Below are 20,212 nucleotides of genomic sequence, written 5' to 3' on the forward strand. Positions count from 1 at the left end.
CCCTAGTCCAAGTTTGTGCCGCCAATAGTTAAATCCTCTGTGAGGCAGAGTGGTGGCATATGCTATGTGTTTTGGTTCCACACAGATCTGAGGAGGCCAACAAAGCGTTCTCGGCTGCCGTGCAGATGCACGATGTGCTGGTGAAGGCCTGGGCCATGTGGGGGGACTACCTGGAGAGCATCTTCGTGAAGGAGCGGCAGCTGCACCTGGGCGTGTCTGCCATCACCTGCTACCTGCATGCCTGCCGGCATCAGAACGAGAGCAAGTCAAGGAAGTACTTGGCCAAGGTGAGCTGGGGGCGAGTCCATCCTCTGACTGGGCTCAGCTCCAGCTCCAGCTCCAGCTCCACTTTCTTGCCTTTGCTCACTTCCCACCCTACAGAGGCCTGAACATCCTGGGCTCTCACACACCCTGGGGAAAGGCTAGAGGGAACTGAAATCCAACCAGCTTCCATGCTTTCCGTGCAGAGGCACAGCACAGCCGGAGTCAGTGTTTGCAGCAGACATGAATAAACTCTGCTAGGGGGCCTTTGAAATCCCCATGAACATGAGCTTGGGAGTGTACATCAGCATACATGGTCATTAAGTCAGTGCCAACCCTACCTGCGGTGGCACTTTAAGCTCTTTAAGCTTTGTTCTGATTCTCCCTCATGGTCGATAGCACTACTTCATCTAAGGTTGGGGCCTCCTTTGAGGCTCTCAGAATTTCACATAACTAAACTCATCCTCTGCTTTAGGTGCTGTGGCTTCTGAGTTTCGATGATGACAAGAACACGCTGGCGGATGCTGTAGACAAGTACTGCATCGGTGTACCTCCCATCCAGTGGCTGGCGTGGATCCCGCAGCTGCTCACCTGCCTGGTGGGCTCTGAGGGCAAGCTGCTGCTGAACCTCATCAGCCAGGTGGGGGCAGTGTCAGGGATGCGGGCTCCTAAGGAGTGCTAGTGGTGTAGGTTAGACGGGGTTAGCGCGTCACAGCTCCTCCTGAGTGGTGCCCAGCACACCAGGCAGTACCGCTCCAGTCGGTTCTGTCCTCATGGGATTGTCCTGTGATTCCTAGAGAAGACTTGGTTTTTCTTGAGATCACATAAGCGATACTCGAGACCCAAGTTTGACCTAGAGCTTAGCTGCCTGGTTACTGTCTCAGTGTCTCCTCTATTGTCGCCCATGCAGTGGCTGCACACAGAAGCAGGTGTTCTGTGGCACGTCTGAAAGGTCTGAGTGATAGGGTGTCCTCTTGGTCACAAGCTAGTATGGTAGAGCTGGCACCTGCCACCTTGCCTCCGTGTTTGTTTTACTCGTGCAGTTGCATGGACCAGAGCGGCCTTTAGTGGGTTTGCCCTTTAGTTGGGAGTCACTTATAACCTGAAATGGCTTGTGCACAATCCCATGACTAATGGATACACAGGGAGTCTCACTGGTTAAATCCGGAGCCAGTGTTTCTTGCTTTCCTCAGATTGGCTGAAGGAAATGAGTATGGTATCTGCCAGGAGTGGTCGGTTGCCAGGTAGAACTTATGAGACGCATTTGTGATCTGTTGGGATTTTAAACAAGCTATTCCATCTGTTGGTCAGCAACTTTATATATTACATCAATTGCTTGGTGTTGGCCTCTTTGACCCAAGTGCACAACAAAAACCCATTCACTGCTTGCATACAGTTGCTCCCTACAAACTGTCCACCGCCCAGAACTCTCCCGTGGAACAGTGCAGTTGACTCCTTGCTGTCTCCCAGCAGGTTGGACGGGTGTATCCCCAGGCCGTCTACTTTCCCATCCGGACTCTGTACCTGACCCTGAAGATTGAGCAGAGGGAGCGCTACAAGAGTGGTATGTTGTGGCTGGGGTGGCTGGCAGGGGGCTCAGAGGGCTCATGGGGAGTACCCCAGATGATCACCGTAACAGGTGGGCTACCCAGATCACCACTGTGACAGGCACACCCCTGCCCACAGCTCCCCTCCCGCATGTAGTCAGGCTTCTTTTTGGTCAGGGCCAGAGGACCAAGCCTAATTGCTGAACAGTGTGTGGCTGGAGGGTAGGTGTTCATGGGATGACTTATTGGAGATAGAGTGAAGCCGGTGAGGTCCCCACTGTGGGAAAGCCTCAACAACCAAGATGTCAGTGTGTAAATGTGCTGTGGACCTGCTGAGGGCGGTCTGAGCGGTCAGCAGGCTAGTCTCTAGCTGATCCTAAGAACAAAGAGCAGGACTTTGACTCTGCCCTGTGCAGCCTTAATGAGCAAAGACCTGACTTTATGGTGTGGGTGCTTGGTAAGCATGATGCCTCATAGCCAGTCAGCTTCCACACATGGCACCAGAGCCTCTGCCTGGGAGAAGGATCAAGTCGGGGGTGGGGGTGGGGGGAGCACAGTGACGTCAGCTTGGTCATCAGAAAATTAAGGTTACTAAGTTCCTGGCTAAATATAGTGGTCTTAAACCAGAAAGCTGGCCATGCAGTGCTCTGTTCTATAGTGTATTTCTCAGAGGGTGACTATTTTTCAAAAATGTCATTTTGCAAGTGGGGGGTTGGCCTTCCTGGATGAAGTATTTAGATCAGTTTTTTAGATTCTTTAGAACTTTTGTAGCAAGGAATATGTTGGGAGATGATTTTCCAAGTATTTTATATCAGACAGCAGATGACACAGGGGCTCAGAGAGCCATGAGCCTTACCTGCTTGGACTCTCGGGTGGCAAGCAGTCTGTGGGCACACACGCTAGCTTTTCCCTGGGCCACCTGTATTCAGGGCAGAACTAACTCTGCTCTCCACTCCTCGGTCAAGCGGGACAGTTGTTCTTAGAACCAGGCCATCTTCACCCTGTCCCTGGGAGGAAAGGTCTTGTCCCACCATGGCAGGAACGGGCCTTCTGTGGCCAGTGGGTCCTGTAATGCGCTGAGGTGGCATCCGTGGGTCTTGCGCTGACATTGGCGTTGTGTGTGTTGCTCTCAGATTCTGGACAACAGCAGCCCAGTTCAGTGGGTAACCAGTCCCATTCTGCATCAGATCCAGGGCCCATAAGAGCGACAGCGCCCATGTGGCGCTGCAGCCGAATCATGCACATGCAGAGGGAGCTCCACCCCACCCTCCTGTCTTCCCTGGAAGGCATCGTCGACCAGATGGTCTGGTTCAGAGAGAACTGGCATGAAGAGGTAGGTGCCCTGGGTCTGCAGCCGCTGCGTCCTGTACAGGGAGTGGATGGTACCAGACGTGTCTGCAGACATGGCTGTGCTCAGACTGGGGTGTCTGATCAGCACAGCTCTTTACAGTTGATGTCACCGTGGATTAGGTAAATAGTTCTCCAGACAGCAGTGTAGCTTCAAGTCATTGAAATATGACGGCCGAGGTTGTTGTAGCTTAGTAGGTAGAGTGCTTGCCAGGAGTACACAGAGCCCTGGGTTTCATCCCAGCACCCCATTAGCAAGCCATAGTGGTCCATTCCTGCAGTCCTGGCACTCAGGAGTCCCAGGCCAGCCTGTGTCCCTGTGACAAGGAAATGGAGTTAAGGCTCTTTGCTACCTTACACACCTTCATGGCCTCAGTTCCTTTCTAACTGGCTGCTGGTGGCTCCTGTGTGAGGGACAGGCTGTGGCTGTGGCTGTGTGTGGGTTTCAGCCTCGTCTCCACTCTGCTATCTCCTTAAGGGCGGTCACTTGAGCTGGGGACAGACTATCACTCACTTTCCTGCCCAGCAGTGTGTCCTGCCGGGCTCTGGCCAGTTCCATGTGGCCGTGAGAGTTTGTAGGTAATGTGGTGCCCACCGAGTGTCAGTAAAGGTGTGTATGGGCTTGACATGGCACGGGCTGCACTGGCTGCCACGCTGCCCTCTGACTCATGACCTTTGTCTCTTCTGCTAGGTGCTCAGGCAGCTCCAGCAGGGCCTGGCAAAATGTTACTCTGTTGCCTTTGAAAAGAGCGGTGCTGTGTCAGACGCCAAGATCACCCCTCACACTCTTAACTTTGTCAAGAAGCTGGTGAGCACTTTCGGGGTCGGCCTGGAGAATGTGTCCAACGTCTCAACCATGTTCTCCAGTGCAGCCTCCGAGTCTCTGGCCCGCCGGGCACAAGCCACAGCCCAGGACCCTGTCTTCCAGAAGCTGAAGGGCCAGTTCACCACAGGTGAGGCTTGCACTGGGCACATGCTTGTTAGACTTTCTTTTTTCTTTTATTTTTTGTTTGTTTGTTTGTTTGTTTGTTTGTTTGTTTTCTGAGACAGGGTTTCTCTGTATAGCCCTGGCTGTCCTGGAACTCACTTTGTAGACCAGGCTGGCCTCGAAATCAGAAATCTGCCTGCCTCTACCCCCCCACCCCCACCCCAGTGCTGGGATCAAAGGTGTGCGCCGCCACGCCCGGCTCTTTTTTTTTTTTTTGAAAGGTTTATTTATTATGTACAGTGTTCTGCCTGCATGCCAGAAGAGGGTGTCAAGATTACATTATACAGTCAATGCCTTCAACCCCTCTGAGCCATCTCTCCAGCCCATAAATCATTTTTTTAAAATATTTTTTTAAGATTTGTTTATGTTATGTATGTGAGTACATTGTCATTTTCTTCAGACACACCAGAAGAGGGCATTGGATCCCATTACAGATGTTTGTGAGTCACCATGTGGATGCTGGGAATTGAACTCGGGACCTTTAGAAGAACAGCCAGTGCTCTTAACCGCTGAGCCATCTCTCCAGCTAGACTTTCTTAAAACATAACCTCAGGCCAGGTGTTGTGGTGTGCATTTTGTTTAGATCCCAGCACTCATGAGGCAGAGGCAGGCAGATCTCTGTAAGCTCCAAGACAGCCTGGTCTACATATCAAGTTATAGTGAGACCCTGTCTCAGTACTCACACATAAGGAACCCATGACTGTCAACAGTCTGACTCCGTGTCTTATTTTTCACTGAAGGGCTAGAATTTGACCCTCAGAGGAAAGGGAAGGTTTTCAGCCCAAACCCTTGCCTTCCTTCACTTGGTTTTGGGGGAAAGCTTTAAGTTGACGTGGAGAATTTTAAAGGTTAAAGTGCAGGCCTCAAGGCAACAAGTAGGGTACAAACTTGCAGGAGGCAGGATGATTGGGGACCAGGTGAAGGCATTTTCTTTCCTAGAAGTCCTCCCCAGGCCTCTCTTGCCTCATCTGAGGGAGCCTCACCACTCCCTAACTCGCATGTGTGTTTGCGTGACACAGTGCCTCCTATACACAGCTTACCCCAGACAGATCTCTCTAACTCTCTGATTGACCTGTAGGTATAGGAACACGATTTGCCTCAGTTTCTCAAAATCAAATGAAACATTTTGCTTCGTTTTTTTTTGTAATTCTCTGAAGACGTGCTTTATTCACGGATATATACTGAAACCATGGGGGCATGGGGCTGCTCTCTCTTCTGTCTCTCTCAAGCTGGCTAAGTACTCAACCAGGGAGCCACACACCCCAGACCCTAAAACTGCAGTCATTTTTAAAGCCTTCCTATTTTTAAAGGATGCAATTAAAACTCTGTATTATGTTTGTCTGTCCCTACAGTAGATACCTGTTCATTATGCAAGTGGCTTTACTTGCATAATTGTTCAGCCCACTGTGATTCCACCTGGCATGCAGGTGTGACCTGTCACCTCACCAGGTGGTCTCCTGTGTGTGAACTGTAAGGTGCTTGAGGGTAACACAGCCTGCCTCAGCTGTCAGGTAGCATCCAAGGACGTGCACATGAGCCTGTAACCATGCTCTCAGTGCGGTCTATTCACACACAGAGACATCACACAGCTACAGATAGAAATAATAAGAAAAGAAAAGGAAGTAGGGTTCTACTACTTAGCTGTTAGCTAAGAAGTCTGCAGTGCCATCACCCAGTTGAAGAGGGAAGCTTGTGAGATGAGCAGCGGTAAAAAAACCATCACAGTGTCCTTAGACACTGTCTGTTCTTACCTGCAGCCTCAGTGCCTTTATCCAGAATGTCAGATCCTTCCATCACATGTAGTCTGCAAGAGATTCAGACATAGACTGAAGCAGTTGTGTGGGTCTGTGTTCTGCCTTGTGGCTGGGGTGTGTGGACACCGCTCAGGCAGACAGAATACAAGGGCACTAGGCTACTTCCCATTCTCGCTACCATTGGGTTGCCGGGCTTGTGGAATGCCAACATCCACTCAGGAGATGGAAGGCGGCCCCCCAGCCCGGGTGAGGAAAAAGTGCAGGCAGGGGCCGAGGCTGTGGTTCCCAAACTACCAGGCACTCAGATGGGAATGGGCCCCGAGGATTGGCAATGAGCCTAGGGCTGGGGGAATCTAGCTTAGTGAAAGGGTGAGTGTCTGGAGCTAGGAGAGGCCTTTTGTAGGAGACTTCGCTGGTGTGGCTTGGTAACAAGGTTTCCCCCACGGAGGTTTTGATGAGAGACAGTCCTGCTTGTCCAAACTGTTTAGTGAAAGATGGATGTCCACAACTTACTCAGGGTGGGCCAGAGGTTAAATGCCTTTTGTAAAGGGGAATGTTGGGAAAGGGAGGCTTAGTTGGCTAAATCCTCTGGGCAGCCCATCTAGATACCTCATCAGCATGGAGAACTCTGGGCTCCGTGCTATGTGACCAGATGCCATGGTCTTCTTAGTGGAATGTGGTAGACACTTGCTCCAGGACAGGAACCCTTCTCAATTACGAGATTTGCCATGGTTCCTCAATGTGCTCGACCTTACCAGTTTTCTGTTTGGTGACATGGTTCCACTTGACCCACACTAGATCTCAAAAGCCAAAAGAAGTTAAAATCACAGTGTTTCTTTAGCTCACAGCCAGAGTTGAATGACTATAGCGTGAGCTGTTCCCACAGGGATGCTTCTCAGGAACCCTGTGCATATGTGATGCGCTTATCTCCACTGGCAGGCCTAAAGAGAAGGGAGAGCGCTGAGGGCTTCCATGCAGCAAGGTGTGCGTGAATACTCATTGCTAATCCACAAACCAGACAGCAAACAGGTTCTCTCGGGAGGCACAGCATGGCAGAGTAGAGTGTCATTCATCCCGATTGGACACTTTAAGGGAGTTCCTAGTGCACACTTCATCTGGGATGAGCCTCAGAGAGCACATGTTGTGGTGCTGTGGAATGGACCCAGGACTTGTGTGAGCTAGGCAGACACTCTACCACTGAGCTACACCTCCTGCCCCATGTGTGGAATTCAGTGGAACTCAGTGACAGGGCATGAAGCACAGTTCACTGATAGAGTGTTCTTATCTCAGTCATCATGTAGAAAGTCTAATAGCAAACAAGATAGATGTCATTAAAAGAAAGAACATAACATTGACTAGCCAGAAACAGACTGCGTCCATTGCAGTGAAGTCCCTGCAAGGGCTGTAAGATGAGACAGCCACAGGCAGTGTCCACTGTCCCCCTTAGCCTTCTCCTCAGCCCTGTCCCTGGATGGAGCCCAGGATTCCTATATGCTGGGCAGGCACTGCAACCAACCTGGTTGAGTTCTATTCAGCCCCTACAGCTTGTTTTAATCATGTTTATTTTACCTGCAGATTTCGACTTCAGTGTCCCGGGATCCATGAAGCTTCACAATCTGATCTCTAAGTTGAAAAAGTGGATCAAAATCCTCGAGGCTAAAACCAAGCAGCTTCCCAAGTTCTTCCTCATAGAAGAAAAATGTCGGTTCTTGAGCAATTTCTCAGCTCAGACAGCTGAAGTGGAGATCCCTGGAGAGTTTCTGATGCCTAAGCCAACACATTACTATATCAAGATCGCTCGGTGAGCACACAGGGCCTAGCAGTGCAGAGGGCGGGCTTTGGGCTGGCCTTGGCGCGCTGCCTCTGCTGGTCCCTCGGTATGAGGTACACAGCTCCGTCCAGGACCTGACATTATCAGAAGGCCAGGCTTGTTTGCAGAAACCCTTTGAGAGTCAGTGTAGAACTGGACAAGCAGAGCACTGCCAGCTGTTGATTAAACTCTTAACATGCAGTATTGAAAGCATAACTAGACTCCGGTGAGTCTGTGATGGCACGTGATACCCATGTGTAAGTCCTGGATGCTTAGGCAGGAAGATGGTTTCGAGTCAGAGCCACTCTGGCTTCCACAGAAGTACTAGGCCAGGCAGGTCGGGTGAGACCCTCGCCAGAACAGCAGAAAAGGGGCCAACAAATGGCTTAGTGAGGCAAGAAGCCTACCACCAAGCCTGATGATCCAAGTTCGATACCTGGACTCCACGTGGTGGGAAGAGTGTACAACTCTGACTGCAGTTGTACACCATGTATGCAAATGAAATAGAAATGTAATTGAGAAAAAGCCAAAATGAGTAAATGAAAGAAACTGGGCTCTGAGCTGGCAGCTGTCATGGTTGCTGTGTTGTGAGCAGCCCATGGGAGACGCAGCCTCCAGCCACCAACATGCAGCTCGTTTCTTATTTCTGAATTGGCTCTGCCCTTCCACACGGAGGACTTGTTTCCTTTCCTCCCTGTCTTCTGTCCATCCTCAGTGCATCCTAGGTTACCGTGGCTGCTGAACCGCCCTGCTGCTGCTCGTCTGTGGTAGTTAAGGTTGTTCTCCCCAAGGAAGTCCCTGCTTCATACCTTCCTCTCTTCACTCCTGTAGCTTTATGCCCCGAGTGGAGATTGTGCAGAAGCACAACACAGCAGCCCGCAGGCTGTACATCCGTGGGCACAACGGCAAGATCTACCCGTACCTGGTCATGAACGATGCCTGCCTCACAGAGTCGCGCAGGGAGGAGCGAGTGCTGCAGCTGCTGCGCCTGCTCAACCCTTGTCTGGAGAAGAGGAAGGAGACCACCAAGAGGCACTTGTTCTTCACAGGTATGAGAGCCACACCTCAGGGACAGGGCAGCTCAGGCCATCCTCCCATGGGAAGCTTTAAGGAGCAGCAGCCGCATGCCTTGTCCCCACTGGTCTCTCCCTGTGGGATGATTGCTCTCACTTGGGCTCCCTCCTGTGAGCAGCTCTGCATAGCCTTGTTTGTGGGCTGTAGCATCGGGTGGGGTTGCTTTGTCTCCGGGCTAACCCGAGGGCAGCAAGCAATGCTAGCAGGTAGTGCTGAGTACAGTCTCTTTCCTAGGGTTGCTGGCATTTGTGTGTGAGCTCTGAAGTTGGGGGCCTCCCGCACTGCCTGTGCTCCAATCCTATAAACATTCTTCTGACAGCAAAGCTATAACCAGTCCCCCCTGACCTCCTCCCCACATCTTGGAGACAATTTCTCTGGCCTGGACCTCGCTATGCAGATAGACAAGGCTGGTTTCAAACTCAGAGATCATCCTGCCTCTGCCTCTGCCTCCTGAGTGCTGGGATTAAAAGGCCTAGCTTAGTCTAGCTCATTTTGATGAGAGGCATATGACTTTCAAGTTTTAATATCTGGAAATCAGTAGATTCGGGGGCTGGAGAAGGTGGCTCAGTAAATAAGACTGCACGCTACTCTTCCAGGAGTTGGGTTTCCAGCACCCACATTACAGCCCTGTCACTCCAGTTCCAGAGGATATGACTCCCCCTTGTGGCCTCTGTGGGCAACTGCACTCACCTGCACACATGAATACAGGGTATTCATATACTTAACTATAAATGTAAGGGACTAGAGAGAGAGCTCAGCATTTAAAAGCGCTGGCTGCTCTTCCAGAGGACTGGGTTCGTTTCCCAGCATCCGCATGGAAGCTCACAGCCATCTGTGATACTCTGCTGGTCTTTGTGAGCGTCAGGCATTCTCTCTCATGTATGAGCAGCGGACACATACATACATTTAGGCAAAACACACATACAGAAAGTAAATCGAGATAGAAATGAGTCTTTAGGTTTTGGAAAGTGTTCTCTTTTGTTGTTGTTGTTGTTGTTACATATTTTTGGCTTTTTGAGATAGTAGGCCAGGCTGGCCTCAAACTCCAGATCCACCCGCCTCTGTGTCTCTAGTGCTGGGACTAAAGACATACACCATCATGCCCGGATGTGTATTTCAGAAAGATTCCAAAAAGAAACCTGAAGAAGTTTGTCATGTGTCAGAAAGCTGTGTGCACTGTAATGTGTATGTGCATGGTCCTTGCTACTTCCCACCACTGGGCTGGTGGTCCATAATACGTCCAGGCTGTTAGCTTGGAATCATGGGAATTTTTCATGGATGGCAGCCAGGGCAGCAGGCTAGCAGCTGGGGTCTAGCTGAGGTCTCGTCAGATTTCTCTGCTCTTAGAAAGCAGCCCACTGGCTACCCATGCTTAGGGCTCAGTACAGAACAGGGTGCATCAGGGTCTGCAGCCCAAGGAGATCGGTCTCAGTTGACTCCCTCCAACTGACTATAGTGGAATCTCTCTATTCCTTAAGCTGGCATCTTAATTAGTAAGCCTGTTTAATCAGTGAGCTGCCCCCATGGGGATAAAGAAAGAGCCTGCAGTGCTCACAAAGGCAGTGACTGACAGCTGGCTTCGCAATCAACTGTGGCATAGAGGTGGCAGGTGGCTACCTACCTACTGGTTGGCTCCCAGCTGGAGGTCAGGAGTTTGGCCATGGCAAATGCCATCCTAAAATATACACTGCCCAAGAAGCCATATCTCGATGCTGTAGTGGTCATGGGAACAGAGCGTTGGACTTCTCTTGTGAGTGGATCTCAAATTGCAGAAAAAGAGATGGAGCCAGCCCTTGTGGTTGCAGGTAGATGAATGCAACAAGTGCCTTAGAGCCCAGGCAGGGCCCAGCTAGGGAAGGCCTCTGAGGAGTGAGTGTGAGCAGAGTCCCTGCTAAGGATGTTTGGGGCAACCAGGGAGGAGTTAGCCCTACAGACAACTTTATGTCATCTCAGTAAATGGGCTCTTCCAGCTTTCTCTGGTACACAGTTAGCTGTGCTCTGGCTGGTGGTGGGAAGGGGAAGAGTGCTAACCTGCTCGCTCGCTCGCTCTCACCCCTGCTCACTCTCCTTCACTGCCCCCTTCTTCCTCAGTTCCTCGGGTTGTGGCTGTGTCCCCGCAGATGCGCCTCGTGGAAGACAACCCCTCTTCACTTTCCCTCGTGGAGATCTACAAGCAGCGCTGTGCCAAGAAAGGCATTGAGCATGACAACCCCATCTCCCGTTACTATGACAGGCTGGCCACAGTGCAGGCACGGGGAACCCAGGCCAGCCACCAGGTACCAGGCAGGAGGCCAGCTACCTCCCGGGGCCTCCGTCCATGCTGCTTGGTTGCGGTGGGATGTTCCGCGAGGGACTCCACTTCTCATGAGATGGGCAAGATCAGATGGCTGGTGACCATCTGCTGCAGGGGGTTTGTGGTGAGGTTCCTGACCTCAGAGAGTCCATTGTCCCTGCCCTGCACTTACAGAAAAGCTCAGAACTTAGACGTTAAACACCAGTGGATGCCATGCTCACTTGGCAGCCAGTGATTGGGTAACACACATTTAGACCCTGTGGGGTTTCTAAAGTGCAAACTATGGCACACTAAAACCTTGGGACCCAGCTGTTTGGGTTGCCTGGGGCAGGAGTACTGAGTGGGCCACAGGAGTCCCAGACAGCTTGTGCTCCCAGGGTGACAGAGGGCCCTCTCCTTATTTGCAGATTCCTGCCCTTGGCTGGGAAGATTTTGTCCAGGGTTGTGTGGAGCGGCAAGAGGCAGCTGTTTTGGCCCCTCCCCAGGTGCCACGGGGTCCTTCTGTGCATTACCAGGAGAGGCCACGGGGTGGGAGCCATGACCTGCCCTGTATTGCCCCGGGCTCACTGTAGTTTCTCTGGGCCCTGCAACATTAAGTTTTATTTAGGAAGCTAGAGCCCATAGGGCTTCCTTTCCATCTCCTCGGCATGGGCCTGGCGCCAGGAGCTGAGGCAGCTCCCGGCTTCTTGAGGCAGAGGGAGTGAATCTCTGTTTGCTCATAGGCTTCTGGGCAGCCTCCTTGAGAATTGGTGTTTGATAGCACAGGTCACGGCTTGGTCATTCTGTGCCCCCTTGGGCGGATGTGAGGTGTTCGTGAGGGACCATCATTCTGTCTGACAGAGAAAGCCATTAGCTAAAGCTGTGTGCTTCACCAATAACTGAGGCTTGCTGTTGGTCCTGCCTAAGTACAGCCTGAAGGGAACTGCAGGCCACACTGAGCCATCCCAGATCCTCAGCCTCCTCTCTGCACCTGATTGGTTTGGTTGGTGTCAACTCCGTGCATTTCCATGATTTAATAACACGTTTATTGAGATGAAAGCCGCATGCTGTGGAGGTCATCCTTGAAGGCATGGAGTGTCTGGCTGGTTCCAGTTGTATGGCCGTCACCCACCACTCCCTTCTCTCTCCTGTCCGAGCCACAGGCCTGCATTTGCCTGTCTTGGCATGGCGTGAATGGAACTGGACTTGTGTTTGAATTCTCACTTACATGACTTTAATCCGGATGGTTAGCCTGCGCCGGCTCCTGTTTCATTGTCATGTTATACTCTAGATCAGTTTGTCTGCTTGTCAGCGGACGGGCTTCTGAGTGAGTGATTTACGCTTTGGTTACATAACAAGAGCTGCTGTGGACATTGCTGCCCTTGTCTGTTTGAATTCATGCTCACATCTTTTGAGTATGTATTTCTCTTTACACCTGGATGGACTGGATGCAGGATTACTGGGTCAATTGGTGACTTAATGTTTAGAAGTTTGGTGAGCAATATCCCAGGGTGCCTGCAGTGTGCCCTAACTCCTCTGTGTCCTTCCCAGTGCCTATTGCCTGGCTTTTTTTTTTTTTTTTAACCATAGCTGCCCTGGAAGGTGTGGCATGCTGCTACTGCTGGCTGCGTCACTGTAGTTGCAATGGCTAGGGTTTTCTCTGTGTTACTGGCTATCTTTTTTCCTTGCAAGACACCTGCTCAAGGTCTCTACCTGTTTTTAAATTGGACAACTTGCCTTTTTTTAATATCCATTTTTACGTTTGTGGGTATTTTGCCTGAATGCATGTGTGTGGATCATTAGCATGTCTGGTGCCTAAGAAGGTCAGAAGAGGGTGGGTCCCCTGGAACTGGAGTTGCATAACGTTGCAAGCAGCCATGCGGGTGCTGGAAACCCAGCCCAGGTCCTCTTCGAGAGTACGGTGCTGGTTGAGCCATCTCTCCAGCCCCTCATCTGTTGTTTTACAGTAAATTCTAGACATTCTTATGTGACCTAGTGACTTTCCTGGGCTCACTTTGTGAAGTCTGTTCTATCACATGTAGCCATTGAAATCAGCTCCTTTTGGTTGTCAGTAGATGGTCTGATAGATGTTTGAGCGTGTGTGTGTGTGTGTGTGTGTGTGTGTGTGTATTTTGGCAGTAATGGAGATTGATGAGAGGGCCTCATACAAATCGGCACTCTACCACTAAACCACCCCAGCTCTTGACTTGACAGATTTCTTAGATGTTTGAACCAAAACGCCTTCTGTTTGTTTTGATGGTGTCTTATCTGTCTGGGGCTGGGCTGGCAGCATGATCCAGTGGTTTGTAGCTTTGCCGTCCCCTCACTTCTACTGTGGCAGAGCCTCAGGGATCACACACAAACACACTTGACCTTGTAGGATCCAGGAATGTGCTAGAGCTGTCAAAGCTGCTGCCCCTCCCACCCCATCGGCCTGCATTGCTTTTGTCTTTGGCCAGACTCTTGAGCGCTCCAGCTGGTGGTGTGGTCTCCGGCACCTCAGTGCTAAATGCTCACCGTCAGTTGTTTTCTAATCGCTGTCTTGGTTGGGTGAAGGCCACAGGCCTTATCTGTGGGGTTTCTGTAGGGTCAGGGTGACTCTGGGACGAGGGCTAGCAGTCCTGGCCACTGAGGATGTAGGAAGACGAGTGACAGACAGAAAGACACATGGAGTTGCCACCAGGCTCGCTGCTCCTGCTGGGACTCAGCCACTGTTCTAGATAAGAACCTGTCTATTAGAAGCCTTCAGTCTCTAGACCCCCGGGAAAATTGCTTTTGGCCTTTCCCAGTTGGGCTAAAGCTGTTCCTGAGATTGGGTATCTTGCAAGACAAAACTAAGTTCATGCAAATGTCTTTTCTCTTTTTTAATTAGCTTTTGGGTTCATGACACATCCCTCTATACATGATTTAAAGAGGATATTGGTGTCCAGCTGTCCTTTGTCCCTTTTGTTAGCTGGCTGTTATTTCCAGAGCAGCAAGGGTGAAAGCAGTTTTGTGTGTTGATCTGAGAGGCATGTTCTGCGCAGCCGTGGCTTCCGTTCACTTGCACAGGCGGTGGGGACATGAAGCTCTGAGGGACCGCGATCTGCGGTGTTTAGGGGAGGCTCTAAGTAAACCAGCAGTTGCAATGTATACGAGCTCTTAGTCTGCTGGGGAACATGGGCAAAGAGTCACACAGTGATGTGTTCCAGGTCCTCCGAGACATTCTCAAAGAGGTCCAGAGCAACATGGTCCCCCGCAGCATGCTGAAGGAGTGGGCCTTGCACACTTTCCCCAACGCTACAGACTACTGGACCTTCCGGAAGATGTTCACTATTCAGTTGGCGCTCATCGGCTTCGCAGAGTTTGTCCTGCACCTAAATAGGCTCAACCCTGAGATGTTGCAGATCGCTCAGGTAACTTGCTGTCAGCAGCCAGGTCTTGCTGTGACTGCTGGCTGTGTCCTGCTGACATGGGCCTTAATCATGTCTCCCTCTGAAATGTAGGACACGGGTAAGCTGAACGTTGCTTACTTCCGATTTGACATAAATGATGCAACTGGGGACTTAGACGCCAACCGACCAGTCCCTTTCCGCCTCACGCCCAACATATCTGAGTTCCTGACCACCATTGGTGTCTCTGGCCCGCTGACTGCCTCCATGATTGCTGTTGCACGGTGCTTTGCCCAGCCTAACTTTAAGGTAGGTCTCACATCTTCCTGTGAGAAGGGTGAACCGACTCCTTAACTCTCCTGACCTGTGACCTGAGTGGCGCTTGAGGCCTGTGAACAAGGAGGGGGTGTTATAATGGAATATTTAGAGGTTTGCAATGTTCTCTGGCTAGAGATATGCAGAATGAAAGTCAGGCCACTTTGCCAAAAGGGAACTAGGGTCCTTGGTTGGTCCGCTGCTCATTGGCTCCCTACAGCAATTCTGGCTCATTTTCTTGGTGTGAAAGGCTGAAGTATTGTCAGGCTTGCTGCCTGCCTTTCACAGGAGTGAGGCCCAAGCAGTCGCAAACACCTAGAGTTATCTTGGTTCAGTTCCATCTGTACTCTAGTTACAGGGAATCTGATGCCCTCTTCTAACTTATGTGGGCAGTGGGCACACAGGCGATATACAGAAAGGTTTTCCAGAAACATCCATATGCAAAAAATAAAAATAATGTAAAATATTTAAAAATCAATAAATAACTGATGAGCAGGCAAATAGCAAGGGTATTCAAGGTAAAGCGCGGGTGTGGGCGCACGCCTGGAGCGTCAGGAGGAGGGGTTGGTTCATAAGGGTGGGGCGGAGGTGGGGTTTTGTTTTGATTGACAGTCTTGACTTTTATAAGCGTAGGTTGACTGCTCATAAATGCCCTGTGTTAATAGGTAAGATGGTAAATAGGGCATTTCTTCTCCTGGCTGTTAATTCAGAGGACAGTTTGTCTTACTGTACATACATCTAAAACCAGTCCAATCCAGACCAGATCGGCCTAGTGTCCCTAATTCCCCAGATGTGTTCCGGGACGGTTTGCCGCAGAGTCACCAGGTTTGTTGGGGAGCTGTGTGTGTAGCTCAAGCCAAGCTGGGGCTGCATTGATTTGTCCTCCACTCACTGCCATGATGCCTTCAGCACCTCTGCCCTGAGCACAGTGAGAGGACACAGCATTGAAGCCTGCCGATGCTGGTGTTCTCACTGTGCCCAGGACGCTGGCTACATTTCAGTGGCTTCTCATCAGATGCTCCTGACATTATACCATAGAGCAGTGCTTTGTGCAGTCCCTAGGTCTGGCCTGGCCCTGATGGCTCAGCACCCCAGTGACACAGCCATCTCCCCCTCTCCTTTGCGCAGGTGGATGGCATTCTGAAAACTGTGCTCCGGGATGAGATCATTGCTTGGCACAAAAAGACGCAGGAGGACACTTCCTCTCCACTGTCGGCCGCGGGGCAGCCTGAGAACATGGACAGCCAGCAGCTGGTTTCCTTAGTTCAGAAAGCTGTCACTGCCATCATGACCCGCCTGCACAACTTGGCCCAATTTGATGGTGGGGAGAGCAAGGTGAACACCCTGGTGGCCGCTGCCAACAGCCTGGACAACCTGTGTCGCATGGACCCTGCCTGGCATCCATGGCTGTGACCTCAGCAGCCACCCTACCCAGAATGTGAAATGAGCCCCTGGCTGTTGAGACCTCTCTCTGCCTTGTTACCCACTTTATCCAGTTACCTTCCCAGTAGTTTGTGTGTGGAGGGGCATGAGGTTAGTCCTGGAGGGAGCCCTGCACACAGGATGGCCAGGCCATTGGTGATGGCAGAGCTGAACTCAGCAGCCTCCGAGATGCCTTTTAACTTGAGGAGCCCCAGACTGGGACTCCCTGTGTACTCCTGTCGCAGTGTGAAGGGCAGACTGAGAACGTCCCCTCTATCCCCCAACTTCCAGAAACTACACCTCAGAGTGACTGCGCACTGTCAGACCGGGTCTAGGGAATCCACAGTGTTAGAGAAGCAGGATCAGCGGGACAGGCGTGCATCTCTGAGCACAGATCTCACTCCATCTCGCCAAGACTGATGATGAGGCTCAGTGAGCCCAAGTGGCCTGCAGGGGAAGCTGCTCCGGGCCTCAGTCAGATCCGATGCAGCTGTGCAGAGCGGAGCTGTGAGGCCAGCGGCCAGCCTTTCTCTTTTTACTGCCGGCTTGTTGGATATCTTTTAGAGATTTACTATCATTGTACCAGAAAGAAAGAAAGAAAAAAAAAAAGACAAGAAAATCATTTTGTTTTTCCTTCCTAATTTAAAAAGAAAGCAGTGAACGTTTGTCCCCTTTAGTCTGTTATGTTGACATTTTTATAAATCTGAGCATTGAGAATGTTCTAGCTAAATTTGTACAGTGTGATTTTTTTTTTTTTTAGAATAAATATTTTATAAAAGTATCGGCTGTACCCTGTTTCTGTGTCAGCGTCTGTGTCCATGGGCGCCTCTTCCAGCTCAGCACCCGCTGGCCCCTCCTGGACACAGTAGGGTGTGGCTTTTGTTTTTTTAAAATATTTATTATATCCAAGTACACTGTAGCTGTCTTCAGACACTCCATAAGAGAGCGTCAGATCTCATTACGGATGGTTGTGAGCCACCATGTGGTTGCTGCGATTTGAACTCAGGACCTTCGGAAGAGCACTTGGCGCTCTTAACTGCTGAGCCATCTCTCCAGCCCCCGGGTGTGACTTCTAGATGATGGTGCTGGCTGCCTGTGAAGATATGGTGGCCCATGGTCACAGGTGGGTGAGGTCTTGGCTCCCAGGGTCAGAAGCAGACCAGCCCATGTAAAGCCTCGGTGATGGGAACAGCAGTCCTGCCTTGGCGGTGAGCTTGTCCCTCTTCAGCCTACTGACTAACCATGTACGAGGAGCCTGTGGGAGGTGAGGCTGGCCCAGTGTCTATGTCTTAACCCTGGGAAAGCAGTGTGAATCAAAGTACAGGTGGATCTGAGACGTTGTAAACGTGTGGCTGTGACATCGGCCTGACACGGGATGTGGAGCTCCGTCTAAGCCTAAAAAGGAGTGTGCCTTTGGCAGGTGCCAACTTTCTACAGGGCTCACCACAGCTGCTTACACATAGCATGGATCACAACCCCTTCTTGGCCCTGGCATCTCATCTGCTTTCCCCTTGTCCCTAGCTTGCATCTCCTGAGGCTAAGCTTACTCTAGCGTGAGATGCCAAGTCTCAGGAGCGTAGCCTCCGGGCTCCTCCCTAAGAGGATGCTAACTACACCCCAGCATACAGCTACAAGCTCCTTTGTGGCTGGTTGGCCCCAGTAGCCTTATTGGAGTCTTAATATATCCCCAGGCCTTGAGCTCTGGAGGCCCTCAATCAAGGAGGGGAGTGGCTCTACACTTTACAGAAAAGGAATTGTCTGCTCGGAGAGGGTGAGGAACCGTCCAAGGTCCCAGAGCCAATCCCTGACCAAGTGGAATTGTACTTCAGCCAGCCGAACACTATCCCACTGAACGGAACCCTGGATCCAGGCTGCCTGAGACTGGGTGCTGTGCATCTGACCTGACGTTCCTGCTGGTTCTTTGTGCTCGCCCATTCTCCTCGGTTTCCCGAGAACTGCTCCTTCGTGAGAAAGCGGCTTAGATGCTGGAATGGCGAAGTTGATGGCCGATGGTGAACTGGAGGTCATTGTGCTGCACAGGGTTGAGCAGTGTAGCAGCCTGTGACTGTTACCTTGGCCTAGAGTCAGTGCTACTGGTGGGGAAGGCCTAAGGCTCCCTTCCGGGCTCAGCCAATCGGATAGCTGTGGGCAGGACAAAAAGGGGTCTCCCCCAGTGAGAACCCAGCAACCGCAATCTAGACTGGCAAAGATGAGGGCCCAAGACAGGAGATCTAGGATGCTGTGGTTAGCACGAAATCACAGCTGCCTGTTCAGAAGGGACTGCCTATGTAAGGTGTGTGTGTGTGTGTGTGGTGTGTGTGTGTGTGAGAGAGAGAGAGAGAGAGAGAGAGAGAGAGAGAGAGAGAGAGATTTCGAGCTTTTAAAAGACAGTCCTATATAGCCCAGGCTGGTCTCAGTTTTGCTGTGTTGCTAAGGATGATCTTAAATCGTGACCGTCTGCCTCCACCTCCCAGATGGTGAGAACAAAGGGTCGCCTTCCCTGCTTAGGATGCTTGTGAAATCAGACGCAAAGCAGCGTTGTGCACACCAGGAAGCTCTCTACTCCCACTCTGCAGAGGCTCTCTGTTGATTGGTTTGTTAAAGACAAGAGTTTTCCTCTAGCCCGAGCTAGCCTGGAACTTACTATATGGCTACCCAGCCTGACCTTAAACTTGAGGCAATCCTCCTGCCTCAGAATAAGTATTCAGTTTTGACGTGTTTTATATTTTGGGGCCATAACCAAGTTCACACGTGTGTCTGGTGTGAGGCAAGTGTGCAGCTTCATTCTTTGGCAACACTGTGTGCCGATGGCTGTCCTGTTTAACAGGGTCCTGGTAAGTGACAGTCGGCTGATGGTGTGTTTGTGTGTCTGTAAACTGGGTCTGTTGTACTGCCTAGTCACTAAATGTTCTGTCTTCTCACATTTGAGCCGTTAGTCAGACCATGTGTAATTTTAATGCTCTTGGGGCTCCTTCAGTATCTCCTCTGTAGTTTCTAGGGGGTTTTCCCACTTACAATTGGGAAACATGATAGGACTTCAGCGTGCCCGAGAGGGGGCGTGCAGCACATCTGGAGGTCAGAGGACAACATTCAGGAAGTGGTTCTCTCCTTCCACCACAGAGTGGAACTCGAGCTGTCCGACTTAGCTGGAAGTGCGAGTTTACCTCGCCAGCCCATGCCTTGAGCCTTGTAAGAATTCAGACTTGCTTTGTGGCCTAACATCCAGTTGACCCCAAGTGGTATTTCAGGTGCTCTTGGGAAAAAAATGTATTGTGGGCTAGGGTTGTGCCTCAGTGGTAAAGCTCTCGCTTGGTGTGCATGAAGCCCTGAGTTCAGTTTCCAGTGCTTCAAAAAAGGCATACACGCGCACACGTGCGCGCGCACACACACACACACACACACACACACACACACACACACACACACGCTGTACTGCTGCTCTGTGTATATCACAGGCTGATAAGCCTGTGCAGTGTGCCGGCTCTTCTTGGCTCCTTTCTGTGTCTGCTGAGAACAGGTGTTAAATTTCCAGCTGTGGGGTAGACATTTCTCCTTCCATGCCCCCAGGTTTGCCTCTGCTGATCTGTAATAGATAGTATCTCCTGGTTACCCAACCTGATGTTATATTGTGTCCTTTGCTTCTTGTTAGTCTTGGTGTAGCCCACCCCGCCCACTCACACTTGTTTAGAGTCCTTTTGTTGCCTGTTAAAGTCTAATGTAATTAGGGACAGGAAGGCTCCTGCTTGTGGCTTGTCATCTTGTCTCACTGATTCTTCCTGTCTTGTCTCTTTCATTGCTGCCTTCCCAGTGTGCTTCAGTGAATGCGCTTTATAGTGTCACATTTTCCAATCCCTCCTCATTTCTATTGATACAAGTTTTATGAACACTTACTATAAATTGGTTGTCTCTTAATGTCCTAAAATTAGAACAGTCTGCTTTGAATCTCTGCCAAGTTTAATCCCACACAAGAACTTCACACCTTACAAACAGCTCTGCCCCCCTCTCATTTTGAGAATGTCAAGTTGCAGCTTTGAGGGGCTGGAGAGATGGT

At 50.9% G+C, this 20,212-nt stretch overlaps 1 protein-coding gene across 14 annotated transcripts in view; it reads left to right on the plus strand.

The window, feature by feature from the left end:
- Nucleotides 1-16,918, plus strand: part of Trrap (transformation/transcription domain associated protein) — a 93,549-nt gene extending 76,631 nt beyond the window's left edge. For 6 of the 14 annotated variants that reach the window (XM_085837417.1, XM_085837422.1, XM_085837421.1 and 3 more), the window contains 12 exons: nt 86-287; nt 737-901; nt 1,732-1,825; nt 2,942-3,141; nt 3,847-4,108; nt 7,473-7,698; nt 8,539-8,756; nt 10,873-11,057; nt 11,482-11,559; nt 14,245-14,448; nt 14,539-14,733; nt 15,868-16,918. In XM_085837417.1, the coding sequence (XP_085693543.1) occupies nt 86-287; nt 737-901; nt 1,732-1,825; nt 2,942-3,141; nt 3,847-4,108; nt 7,473-7,698; nt 8,539-8,756; nt 10,873-11,057; nt 11,482-11,559; nt 14,245-14,448; nt 14,539-14,733; nt 15,868-16,152 (2,314 nt within the window). In that variant the 3' untranslated portion in view covers nt 16,153-16,918. The remainder of the gene's footprint in view (nt 1-85; nt 288-736; nt 902-1,731; nt 1,826-2,941; nt 3,142-3,846; nt 4,109-7,472; nt 7,699-8,538; nt 8,757-10,872; nt 11,058-11,481; nt 11,560-14,244; nt 14,449-14,538; nt 14,734-15,867) is intronic. The other 8 variants (XM_029477034.2, XM_029477033.2, XM_021163536.3 and 5 more) reach the window with 3 other exon arrangements.
- Nucleotides 16,919-20,212: the final 3,294 nt, after the last annotated feature.

This window comes from Mus caroli, unplaced genomic scaffold (genome assembly GCF_978045245.1).
Source record: "Mus caroli unplaced genomic scaffold, Mus_caroli_1 scaffold_4, whole genome shotgun sequence".
NCBI lineage: Eukaryota > Metazoa > Chordata > Mammalia > Rodentia > Muridae > Mus > Mus caroli.